The sequence below is a fragment of the Pseudophryne corroboree genome, chromosome 8 (assembly GCF_028390025.1).
Source record: "Pseudophryne corroboree isolate aPseCor3 chromosome 8, aPseCor3.hap2, whole genome shotgun sequence".
NCBI classification, from domain to species: Eukaryota; Metazoa; Chordata; class Amphibia; order Anura; family Myobatrachidae; genus Pseudophryne; species Pseudophryne corroboree.
The window spans coordinates 427,393,015-427,406,581 of record NC_086451.1 but is presented as its reverse complement, the minus strand read 5'-3'; the positions used below and the strand labels follow the sequence as shown (position 1 = coordinate 427,406,581).

At 45.6% G+C, this 13,567-nt stretch overlaps 1 protein-coding gene across 4 annotated transcripts in view; it reads right to left on the bottom strand.

Moving 5' to 3' along the window:
- Window positions 1–460: 460 nt before the first annotated feature.
- The window catches only part of LOC134949427 (uncharacterized), an 86,110-nt gene continuing 73,003 nt past the window's right edge, over window positions 461–13,567 (bottom strand). For 3 of the 4 annotated variants that reach the window (XM_063937988.1, XM_063937989.1, XM_063937990.1), the window contains exons 6-7: window positions 3,895–4,890; window positions 461–1,896 (exon numbers count right to left, since the gene is read on the bottom strand). In XM_063937988.1, coding sequence (XP_063794058.1) covers window positions 908–1,896; window positions 3,895–4,890 — 1,985 coding nt within the window. In that variant the 3' untranslated portion in view covers window positions 461–907. The remainder of the gene's footprint in view (window positions 1,897–3,894; window positions 4,891–13,567) is intronic. The other variant, XM_063937991.1, reaches the window with a different exon arrangement.

Here is a 13,567-nt window from a genome sequence, read left to right as displayed (position 1 = left end):
ACATGTGGTGACATGAACGGCATCCCTACATAATTTGCAGTGCAAGAATTACCTGTATTACCTGAATCAAATGCCATTTTCTTTCTAACATTGGGGGTAATTCCAAGTTGATCGCAGCAGGATTTTTTATAGCAATTGGGCAAAACCATGTGCACTGCAGGGGAGGCAGATATAACATGTGCAGAGAGAGTTAGATTTGGGTGGGTTATTTTGTTTCTGTGCAGGGTAAATACTGGCTGCTTTATTTTTACACTGCAAATTAGATTGCAGATTGAACACACCCCACCCAAATCTAACTCTCTCTGCACATGTTATATCTACCCCTCCTGCAGTGCTCATGGTTTTGCCCAATTGCTAACTTTCTTGCTGCTGCGATCAACTCAGAATGAGGGCCATTGTGTTACTGTGTGATGCATACATGGTCCATCCTGCTCCTTCATAAAAATGTCATGATGTAAAACAGATTTAGCAAATCCTTTATTTAAAACAAAATAAAAACACATAAAACTTTGAGCTATTGGAGATATAAATTGGATATTGCTTCACTTAAGGGTGCTCACATAACGGTTCTACAACCTAAAACTTGATGCAGGATGTCCTATGTTCACAAAATTAATAAGAATTTATAGTAGCAATATAATAAACTAAGATGGCAAACAATACCATTGATTGCCTAGAGGCCATAAATAATAAAGTTTAGATAAGAAGTGCGCGAGGGCCTAGAAAGTGGTGTGTGTCTAAAACATAAGATCTTGAAGGGAGATAAAAAAGGACCAACCAATCAGCTTCTGCAAATTTTACAAAATGACGTAAGCTGATTGATTGGTACTTTCTCTCCAATATTTGATAAATCTCACTCAGATTCTGGGCTGCATTCTCAGTAGTAAGTACTCCTGGCTGCATAGGGTTAAGTATTTTCTGCTGCATTTCCAGCCAAATGCGCCGACTGGTGTTTAGCCAGTTGATACGTGTGAGCAAAATTTTCCCCACAGACCGCACAGGAGAATGGTTTTTCACCGGTATGAATTCTCTGATGTTTTATGATACCGGAATAATCCGAAAATCTCTTCCCACATAAGGTGCAGGGGAAGGGCTTCTCACCGGTGTGTGTCCTCTTGTGAGTGATGAGGGAGGACACCCAGGAGAAGCTTCTCCCGCACTCAGGGCAAGTGTAGGGCTTCTCTCCGGTGTGTATTCTCTGGTGTCTAATGAGGTAGGCGTTACAAGAAAACAGCTTTCCGCACTCTGTGCAGGACACTGACTGCAGGGCCCTCGCACCCCGCCGAGGTCTCACAGCACCCCTCAAGGTGCCATTCTGACAGCGGTGGCCTGCTTTCTTGGCATAATGCTGGTAAGCTAAGTAAGGAGATGGCTCTTTTTTTATCTGGGTGAGCTGAGGCAAGTCTGGAAACTGGTTTGGGATGCAGTTTAAGGAAGCTGGGGGATCTTTCCTAAGAGCTTGCATGGCACCACGGCCACCCACCATCATGTTTTGGTGACCCTCCTCTGACTCACAGCGCTTTCTCTTACTGAATTCTTTCTTTATGTGAGTTTCCAGGAACAGACCTTGAAAAGGGTCATTGTGTAATGCACGGTCAATTAGCAGAGCAGTTACGTCTTTATTAAGGCATAGCATGGAGTCCTTTGGCTCCCCAATCATATTTGGGGAGCTGTCTGTTACATCTGAGCGTTCTCTGTTGGGTTCTGATGCATTCTCATTCCCAGCTTCTGTTGCAGCAGAGGGGATGTCCCAAGCCAAGTATTTATTCTTCATATTTTCCAGCCCAGCATGGCGTCCTTGGAATTTGCCTAGGTCATTTTGCCCTTGGTCTAAGTCAAACTGAGAGAACTGCGTATGATAGTCATCAGGTAGGCCTTCCATGCAGGACCCGTCTGCTGTAAATAAAGATATTGCTGTAAGAAAGCTCAGGACTCAGAACAGGTCACCACCTTCCTGTGGTGAAATGTATGAGAATAGTACAGTGACAACAAACCACAGAGGAGGACATTAATACAAAACTGTTAGGGTTTCATGGGAACCAGGTTAAAGAAAGAACATGCTAGGAGATTGTCAAGCTCTAGAATACATTCCTGCCACAAACCTATATTCAAAATTGTAAACTTTGCTATACCCCGCATTCTGCCAACTCACAGCCTCTTCTCCCTATTCCCTAGGGTGGCATTCATATGTTAAATCATGGGGGGTATTCAATATATTAGGACAGACTTGGGTCCTGCAAGCCATTCAATGGCAAACTCGCACCGTCAATTTAATCTGCAATCCAATTCCCAACTCGCATTGCATTTTCTGAGGAAACTCATGGTATTTGTGCAGGACCAAAGGTAGGGAAAATGTCAGGATAACATGCAGGCCCTCTGGTACACACCACCCAATAAATAGTACATGTGGGGGGATTTAAATAGCTTAATTTATCCAATAAAGGCATGAAAGTTTTCAGATGATTTTATCTAAAAAGTTTAATATTGGGTTAATAGTGGTCCAACTGTGCAGAGGTGTAAATGATGTGGGCCAGGCGGGTGTAGGTGTAAATGATGTGGGCCAGGCCTGTCGAGGTGTAAATGATGTGGAACAGGTGTGTGGAAGTGTAAATGACAGGTGTGTGGAGGTTTTGTATTCTGGGGAGAGGGGATTCTCTTGCAGATGGGAGTTAGAATGTTTTTCCAACTTATTACAAACCTGTATAAAAAAAACACTTTACAGACATATTTCTGTAGCACAAAATGCTGAAAAGACTGATCTGCTGAAAAACGCTGACTGTAATTTTTCCACCATTAATAAAAAAAAAATGCATCAATCAGCCATCTGACACCTTTAAAGAACCTCCAGTATTTTCCTTCTGGCCACTAACAGCCTTCTATATGGTCCTGCTATCTCAGTTGTCACATTTGTGTGGTGCAGGATGGCTTCCTCACTCTTTCATGCCCTTCTCCCCGGGATAGGGTTGTTCGGTCGACCACTGAAGGTCGACATTGCTGTTAGGTCAACATGAGTTTTTAACTTTTTTAAAAATTTTTGGATTTTTTTCACACTTAACGATCCACGTGGACTACGATTACAGCAGTAACCTGTGCCGAGCGAAGCGAGCCATCCAAGGGTATACGGTACACCAATTGAGGTTCCCTGTCACTTTACGGAGAAAACGACACCAAAAACAGTAAAAAAAACAAAAAAACAAAACTCATGTCGACCCTTTTACTTGTCGACCTAGTAAATGTCGATCTAACGCCTATGTCGACCTATTGTTAGCATTTCTAATTGTCTCTCGCATTTCCTGAGATGCATGAGCTTTCGCCACCTTGCACCTAAAGCACTCTCCTGAAGTTACTGTATCCTCTGATTGAACAATCAGTCTAGTGAGGGAGGGGTATACATTCAATAGTAACAACTTCCACTACCACCTCCCCTCCTCTCCCCTGACCACTCCCTTTCTCTACTACCTTGTGTGACAAACTTTCTGCTATACCATATGGGTGTCCCAACAATACCTAAAGCTTAACATCTTCCCTCCTTCCAGAGTCACCAACATTCCACAGATCTACCTCACCATTAATAGCACTGCAATGTCCTCAATATCCCAAGCTGCTCGTGTCACCCTTGGCACTAGCCTGTGATTTACTCCATCACATCCACTTTCTCTCCTGTCGCTCACACATACAGTATAATATGATGTCTTGCCTTTGTTGACATTCCTCTCACCCATCTATCTCCAACACTGATCTTCCGCTCGTGCCGCATCACATCTATTTTACAAATGCTCTGCTTTACCCACTGTCTGTTGCAGAGGAGCACCGTGGGCCTCACCAATCAACAATTCTAAGGAGAACACTCCGAAAAATGTAAACCGTATGCTTTGCTTGAGAAGGCTGACTTACCTTCAAGTGTATCTTCCTCTTTGACATGGGTTGGTACATCAGGGCTAGCGCTCAGCTGAGGAAGCTCAGGGAAATTATGTGAAGAAGAACAGGTATTTTTAGCGTACTCGTTCAAAGCAAAATTGTTTTGGTCTATTTCACATTTGCTCAGACACAGCCCAAAGTTTGTTACATTTCTATTGTGTTTTGAATGGAGGAGATGTGCATTAGCTGTTTCCACTCTAACTTTTTTATCTGGACTGTGCTGGTCTCCGTCTGAGTCTTTTATAGGTCCTTGGTTTAGGGAGTCTTGTGAGCAGGCTGGGGTTTGAACTCTATTTTGTGAAAAAAGTGAGGCTTGAGCAGCACATTGTGAGCTGAGTAGCGTTTGAGATCCGTGTTGTGAGCAAAGCGGGGTGTGAGATCCGTGTTGTGAGCGGAGTGCAGTTTGCATTTCATTCTGAGAGAAGATTGAAGTCTGTGAGCTGAATGGGGTCCCAGCCCCACCTTGTGAGTTGAGTTGGGTTTCAACCCCGTTCTGTGAGCAGAGTGGGGTCCCAGCCCCACCTTGTGAGTTGAGTTGGGTTTCAACCCCGTTCGGTGAGCAGAGTGGGTTTTCAGCTAGGCCATGTGAGCAGAGTGCGTTTTCAGCTAGGCCATGTGAGGAGAGTGCGGTTTGAGCTCCACCTTGTGAGCAGAGTGCGGTTTGAGCTCCACCTTGTGAGCAGAGTGCGGTTTGAGCTCCACCTTGTGAGCAGAGTGCGGTTTGAGCTCCACCTTGTGAGCAGAGTGCGGTTTGAGCTCCACCTTGTGAGCAGAGTGCGGTTTGAGCTCCACCAAGTGAATGGAAAGGGGTTTCAACTCCGTTTCGTTTCCCATGTTGGTTTTGAGATTCATGCTGTGAGAAGATTGAGACTTGAGCTCCATCATGCGAGTTGAGTGGGGTTTCAGCTGCACCTGATGGGTTCAGTGGATTATAAGTCCGATCTAAAATATGTGCATTATGCAGTAGATTTGCTGGAATAAACAAGACATTGATTAGCATTCAAAAATGATACTGTATGTGAAATTACTGGAACAAATACTAGATGCACCTGAACTGGGTCTAGGTGAGATACAGATCTCATTAATTAAACATGAATTCACATATGGGGGTATACAAATAGTGACGTTTTTTTCGACCAATTCTTTTTTTGGAAAATTCGGCACTGGCAAAAACCACGTGTATTGGCAAATTCGCCACCGATACATGTGTCTTGGCGTTTTCGCAGGCATTTTTGGGCACAACTGTCACCCATGCATATTCAACCCCCCCCCCCCCCCAAAAAAAAAAAAGTGAAACGGCGTGGGCGAAAAAGGGACTAAAAAATATGCAACAATGCACGCAAATGTGTCGAATTAGTGCTGTTTTTTTTTTTTTTTACGCACCCCCAATGTAGAAGAATGAAACGTAAAGTATCAACACTCATCAACGAAATGGATACTGGATACACATCAACGAAATGGATACTGGATTTTTTTTTGTTTTTTTTATAATACTTTGAAATAGAACTAGCAAGGGATATCGATTTGGGTCAAGAATTTCACATATATTGTACAAAAAAATAGAGGGGTTATTTCTCAGGCAGCATTAATATTTTCTTCACGGAACGTTTCCACATTATATTCCCTCATGGATAGCGCAGACTCTACTCCACCAACACTTATAAATCTAAATGAAAGATTATTGTATATAACAAAGCATCATTTCTGTGAGAAAACTAAAAACTTTTTTTATCCTGAGTTAAGAATAGGTTCCTTTAATGTGAATACTTAAAATTTTAATACGATTGATGCTTTTAACATGTTGTCAACTTTGGATAACACCCTTTTGATTATATATTATTATATACAGGGTGATTCAAAAGTTGCAGTACCCCCTTTTGTTTCAAAAACTGTGCAGGAAATGGGTAAACTGAATACCCCAGTAAGGTATGGACGAGATAGACTATCTTTTAGGGTATGTACCGAACATGGAAGCCATCTTGAAATCGGCCATCTTGAATCTAAATCAGTTTTTTTTTTATGGAAAGGGGGTCCTGTAACATGTCAAACAACATCAGAATTTGCTGAAAAGTTTATTGCTGCAAACCGATTTGAAATAGCAGGTACAAAAGTTACAACATGTTTTTTGTTGCAGGTAACTGAAGATGGCTTTGACAAAAGAGGAGAGAATTGAGGTCATTTTGACTAAAGGGGAAATCAGACTTTCTTTAGAGAATCTAAAATAGGATTTTAATACCTACCGGTAAATCCTTTTCTCTTAGTCCGTAGAGGATGCTGGGGACACTTCAGACGGATCCGCAGGAGACATGGGCACACTATAAGACTTTGAATGGGTGTGAACTGGCTCCTCCCTCTATGCCCCTCCTCCAGACTCCAGTTATAGGAACTGTGCCCAGGGAGACGGACATTTCGAGGAAAAGGATTTATTGTTAAACTAAGGTGCGATACATACCAGCTCACACCTCAAACACGCCATACAACATGGCAATTAACAGAACTCCAGTCAACGGCATGAACAATGTCAGCAACAGGCTGACTATAAAGATAAAACAACCTGTGTGTAAACATAACTAATAACTGCAGATAGAGTCCGCACTGGGACGGGCGCCCAGCATCCTCTACGGACTAAGAGAAAAGGATTTGCCGGTAGGTACCAAAATCCTATTTTCTCATACGTCCTAGAGGATGCTGGGGACACTTCAATAACTATGGGGTTTATACCAAAGCTCTAGAACGGGCGGGAGAGTGCGGATGACTCTGCAGCACCGATTGACCAAACAGGAGGTCCTCATCAGCTAGGGAATCAAACTTGTAAAATTTCGCAAAAGTGTTTGAACCCGACCAAGTAGCTGCTCGGCAGAGTTGTAATGCCGAGACCCCCCGGGGCAGCCGCCCAGGATGAGCCCACTTTTCTGGTAGAGTGGGCCTTCACTGATTTCGGTGACGGCAATCCAGCCGTAGAATAAGCATGCTGAATCGTATTACAGATCCAGCGTGCAATGGTCTGCTTGGAAGCAGGCGTCCCAATCTTGTTGTCAGCGTACAGGACAACCAGAGCTTCCGTTTTCCTAAATTGAGCCTTTCTGGCGAAATACATTTTTAAAGCCCTGACAACATCGAGAGATTTTGACTCAGCGAAAGCGTCAGTAGCCACTGTTTACCACAATAGGCTGGTTCATGTGGAACGATGAAACCACCTTCGATAGAAATTGTTGACGAGTCCTCAACTCTGCCATATCTTCATTGAAGATTAAATACGGACTCTTGTGAGACAAAGCCGCTAGCTCAGAAACCAACCTTGCGGACGCTAAGGCCAATAGCATGACCACTTTCCAAGTGAGAAATTTCAACTCAGCCTTCTGTAAAGGTTCAAACCAATGTGATTGAAGGAAATGCAATACCACGTTAAGATCCCATGGTGCCACAAATGGAGGTTGGATGTGCAAAACGCCTTTCACGGAAGTCTAAACTTCTGGAAGGAAGGCCAATTATTTTTGAAAGACACCTATTTTCTCCAAATACAGTGGTAATGTTTAGACGTTACTCCTTTCCTAGCCTGAAGAAGTGTGGGAATGACTTCACTGGGAATACCCTTTCGAGCTAGGATCCGGAGTTCAACCGCCAAGCCGTCAAACGTAGCCGCGGTAAGTCGTGATAAACGCACGGCCCCTGCTGTAACAGATCCTCTCGTAGAGGAAGAGGCCACGGATCTCCTATGAGTAATTCCTGAAGATCTGGATACCAAGCCCTCCTTGGCCAGTCCGGAACAATGAGGATCGCGTAAACCTTTGTTCTTATGATCTTTAGCACCTTTGGGATGAGTGGAAGTGGAGGGAACACATATACCGACCGAAACACCCATGGTGTCACTAGAGTGTCCACTGCTATTGCTTGAGGAACAATATCTCTGAAGTTTCTTGTTGAAGCGAGACGCCATCATGTCTACTTGAGGAACTCCCCAAAGACTTGTCACCTCTGAATACTTCTTGATGAAGACCCCACTCTCCTGGATGGAGATCATGTCTGCTGAGGAAGTCTGCTTCCCAGTTGTCCACTCCTGGAATGAAGATTGCCGACAGAGCGCTTATATGTTTTTCTGCCCAGTGGAGAACTCTTGTGGCCTCCGCCATTGCCGCTCTGCTCTTTGTTCTGCCCTGGCAGTTTATGTGTGCTACTGCTGTTATATTGTCCGACTGGATTAGGATGGGCAGGTTGCGCAGAAGACGTTCCGCTTGAAGAAGTAGTGTTCACTCTAGCCTTCTTTGACGGGGCGCTGCGCCCTGCCCCTTTTCTGAGTGGCAGAATGCGCCCTGCCCGTTTGTGCCCGCCCTGCCGATTACTAAAGGTCCGTCTACTCACCGCCGCGCCAGGCTGTCACTGCCCCCTGCCGTGATGTCCCTCCTCCCCGCCGCTCTGTCTCACCGCGCTGCCACTCCCCCCTGCCGAGATGTCACTCCCCACTACCGTGCTGCCACTCCCCCATGCCGAGATGTCACTCCCCACTGCCGAGATGTCACTCCCCCCTGCAGCTGTCTTAGGCTTGTTGCGCTGATGCGCTGAAGGCAACACTGACAGGCTGCTCGGAATCTGGTAAGATGAGGAGGGCTGGGTTTGCTTCTCCCGCCGAGGCAAACCCAGCCCTCCCTCCTCTGTGTACATGACCCTATAAAATGGGACGCCGGGGAGGATCAGTGTGGCGGCCATTTTCAATCAGCTCCGCGGTGTGTGAGGGGGAATCAGCGCGATCAACTCCTGCAGCATCAGCCCCCAGTAAGTAAAGTTAGCACACAAAAAAGCGGAGATCAAAAATGTGACCTAGCTGGTGCAATGTGCCTCAGTGCTCTCTATCTGGTGCAATGTGCCTCAGTGCTCTCTATCTGGTGCAGTGTGCCTCAGTGGTCTCTACCTGGTGCAGTGTGTCTCAGTGCTCTCTGTCTGGTGCAATGTGCCTCAGTGCTCTCTATCTGGTGCAGTGTGCCTCAGTGCTCTCTATCTGGTGCAATGTGCCTCAGTGCTCTCTATCTGGTGCAGTGTGCCTCAGTGCTCTCTACCTGGTGCAATGTGCCTCAGTGCTCTTTATCTGGTGCAGTGTGCCTCAGTGCTCTCTATCTGGTGCAGTGTGCCTCAGTGCTCTCTATCTGGTGCAGTGTGCCTCAGTGCTCTCTATCTGGTGCAGTGTGCCTCAGTGCTCTCTATCTGGTGCAGTGTGCCTCAGTGCTCTCTATCTCGTGCAGTGTTCCTCAGTGCTCTCTACCTGGTGCAGTGTGTCTCAGTGCTCTCTACCTGGTGCAGTGTGCCTCAGTGCTCTCTACCTGGTGCAATGTTTCTCAGTGCTCTCTACCTGGTGCAGTGTGCCTCAGTGCTCTCTACCTGGTGCAATGTTTCTCAGCGCTCTCTACCTGGTGCAGTGTGTCTCAGTGCTCTCTACCTGGTGCAGTGTGCCTCAGTGCTCTCTACCTGGTGCAGTGTGTATAACGTGCTCTCTACCTGGTGCAATGTGTATAACGTGCTCTCTACCTGGTGCAATGTGTATAACGTGCTCTCTACCTGGTGCAATGTGTATAACGTGCTCTCTACCTGGTGCAATGTGTATAACGTGCTCTCTACCTGGTGCAATGTTTCTCAGTGCTCTCTACCTGGTGCAATGTGTATAACGTGCTCTGCCTGGCGCAAAGTGTAGAACGTGCTCTATCTGGCGCAAAGTGTAGAACGTGCTCTACCTGTCGCAGTGTGTATAGGAGGTTCTATCTGGTGCAATGTGTATTAGCTGCACTACTGTGTGGTGTAATGTGAATTGCCACTATTATGTGGCCACGCCCCTTCCCCACGAAACAACGCCCTAAATTTTTGCTACGCGCCTTTGGCGGGCAATGTCCATGCTTTCACATGTAGTAATGGGAGGACCAAGCATTATAGTATGTACCTAATTTTGCCCTACTAACTTAAAAATGTGCCCTCCCGAATGAAAAATGTGCCCTCCCCGTGATCAGCACCCTGCCCTAAAAAAATCCTAGAGTGAACACTAAAGAAGGCCGTTGTAAATGGCCCTTAACTTTAGAACGTTTATGTGTAGATAAACTTCCTGGCTTGACCATCTTCTCTGGACGGTTTCCCCCTGAGTGACTGCCCCCCAGCCTCGGAGACTTACATCCGTGGTTACTAGGATCCAGTCCTGGATTCCGAACCTGCACCCCTCTAGGAGGTGAGAGCTGTGCAGCCACCACAGGAGTGAGATTCTGGTCTTGGAGGACAGGATTATTTTCCGGTGCATGTGCAGATGGGATCCGGACCACTTGTCTAACAGGTCCCACTGAAACACTCTGGCATGGAATCTGCCGAATTGAATGGCCTCGTAGGCCACCACCATCTTCCCCAGCAATCGAGTGCATTGATGGATTGACACTCTCGCTGGTTTCAGAATTTGTTTGACCAAACTCTGAATTTCCAGAGCCTTTTCTTCTGGAAGAAAAACTCTGTAATTCTGTGTCCAGATTCATTCCCAAAAACGACAGGCATTTCGTCGGATTCAACTGTGACTTCGGCAAATTTAGGATCCAACCATGTTGTTGTAGATCTGTCAGGGAGAGCGTAATGTCCTGCACCAGCTTGTCTTTGGATTTCACCTTTATCAGGAGATCATCCAAATAAGGGATAATTGTGACTCCTTGCTTGCGAAAGAGAACCATGATTTCCGCCATTACCTTGGTGAAAATCCTTAGAGCCGTGGACAGACCAAACGGCAACGTCTGAAATTGGTAATGACAACCCTGAATAGCAAACCTCAGGTAAGCCTGATGCAGAGGATATATGGGGATGTGTAAGTAGGCATCCTTTATGTCGACCGACACCATGAAATCCCCTTCCTCCAGACTGGAGATCACTGCTCGGAGAGATTCCATCTTGATTTTGAATTTTCTCAGGTAAAAAATGAGGGACTTTAGGTTCAGAATTGGTCTGACCGAGCCGTCCGGCTTCGGGACCACAAACAGGCTTGAATATAGACGATATGGTAAGAACTTACCGTTGATAACGTGATTTCTCTTATGTCCACAGGTATCCACAGGATAACATTGGGATATGGTTGAGCGACAGCGGAAATGGCACCAACACAGTCACGAGCTTTCTGGCCTCCCAGGATGCATTGGGGCCTCACCCTATAGTCCCGCCCCCTGACTCAGTCAGATCAGTTCTTTCCACAGCGATTTAGGCAGGAGCATCAGGTAGAGTCCTGTTTAGGCAATAAGAACACACATGCACACCCTTCCATACAAGAAGGAAGAGGTTTAGTGATTGTCTAGATCCTCAAATCAGGTGCGTCCCTGTGGATATAAGAGAAATTACGTTATCAACGGTAAGTTCTTACCATAACGTCTATTTCTCTGGCTGGGTCCACAGGATTATCCACAGGATAACATTGGGATTCCCAAAGCCAATTTTAGTGGTGGGGACGCTCCTGATTATACAGGAGGATCTTTCGCCCGAAGTCTGCGTCATGAAAGGCAAAAGTATCCAAGGCATAATGTCTGATGTATGTGTTTATGGAAGACCATGTGGCTGCCTTTTATATATCTGTTCTGCTGAAGCACCCTGTGGTGCTGCCCATGAAGGACCTACCTTACGTGTAGAGTGTGCAGAGACATTAGCCGGAGTAGGGAGATCTGCATGAGAATAAGCTTCTGATATTACCATTCGGAGCCATCTCGCCAGCGTCTGTTTACTAGCAGGCCATTCTCTTCTATGGAATCCGTAGAGGATGAAGAGAGAATCTGTCTTTCTGATGGCACTAGTACGATCTACGTAGATTCTTAAAGCTCAGACTACGTCCAGCGACACTTCTCCCGCAGATAGTCCAGATACCTGAAAAACTGGGAGTACAATCTCTTAATTCAGGTGAAATTTTGATACCACCTTTGGAAGTTAACCAGATCTCGTTCTGAGAACTGCTCTGTCTGGAAAAAAACTTAGGAAAGGAGATCTACACGATAATGCTCCTAAATCTGACACTCTTCTGGCTGACGCCATTGCCAGTAGAAAAAGCACTTTAGCCGTTAACCATTTAAGATCTGCTCTCTCAAGCGGTTCAAACGGAGAACCCTGGAGAAATTTAAGAACTAAATTCAAATCCCAGGGAGCTGCAGGAGGAACAAATGGAGGTTGAATATGTACAACTCCCTGAAAAAAGTACGTACATCTTGTAAATCAGCAATCTTTCGCTGAAACCATACAGTTAATGCTGATACTACTCTCAAGGAAGCAACTTTCAAACCTTTATCTAATCCTGCTTGAAGAAAATCCAAAATCCTGGATACTTTAAAAGATCTTGGATTCAAATTTTTACCAGTACACCAATGAATATAGGCTTGCCATATTCTATGATATACACGAGCTGAAGAAGGCTTTCTTGCTCTAAGCATAGTTTGGATTACTTGTTTCGAAAATCCTCTTGCTTCTAAGATAGAGGTTTCAACAGCCATGCCGTCAAAGACAGGCGATCCAGATGACTGTGGCAACAAGGACGGACCCTGCATTAGCAGATATGGACATTGAGGGAGCAGTATCGGTGCTTCCACAGACATTCTTCGCAGATTTGTGTACAAATGCCTTCTTGGCCAAGCTGGAGCTATTAGAATTATGGCTCCCTTTGCTTGCTTTATTTTCTCACTACTCTGGGTAACAGCGATATTGGAGGGAACAGATATGCCAGATGAAATTTCTGGGTCCCTTGTTCTCAATCCGTACCTTGGAACTTTGTTGTTTAGACAAGACGCCATGACATCTATCTCTGGTAGACTCCATCTGTTCACTAGTGTCTGAAACACTTCTGGGTGTAATGCCCATTTGGTTTCCTGAATGGTGTGTCGACTGAGAAAATCCGCTTCCCAGTTCAGAACACCTGGGACAAACACTGCTGACGATGCTGGGAGATGGAGTTCTGCCCATCTTAGAATGGGAATTACTTCCTCCATCAATCTTTTGCTGTGAGTTCCTCCTTGATGATTGAGGTATGCTACTGCCGTCGCATTGTCTGAGCGGATCTGGACCGGTCTTCCTTGCAGACTGTCCTTTGAAAATGTAAATGGCCCTTATTTCCAACAGATTTATCGTCAGGCGACTTTCCCTTGCGGTCCATTTTCCCTGGAACCAAAGGCTTCCGAATACAGCACCCCAGCCTTGCAGGCTGGCATCTGTTGTCAGTACTTGCCATTCTTTTATCCAAAAGGGTCTCCCCTTGTTTAAATGGTCTGTCTGTAGCCACCATGCTAGAGACACGTTTACTGGAAACTTTATCATCTGCTTTTTTATCGTCTGATGATTTCCGTTCCATTTGGTCAGAATAAGGTGCTGCAATGGTCTGGAGTGGAACTGCGCAAATTCCACCATGTCGAAGGTTGATACCATCAGACCCAACAGTCGCATTGCTGCATGGACTGATATTGTCTGGGCGTGCAACGCTTCATGAACAATGACCTGCACCTTGACTATCTTTTTCTCTGGTAAGAGAACTTTCTGTAGGTCTGAATCCAATATGGCCCCCAAATGAACCATCCGGTGTGACGGATTCAGAGACGACTTTTCCCAATTTATGAGCCACCCGTGTCTCTGTAAACAGACTATTGTCTGTTGAAGATGGCTCAGACGTAAATCTTGC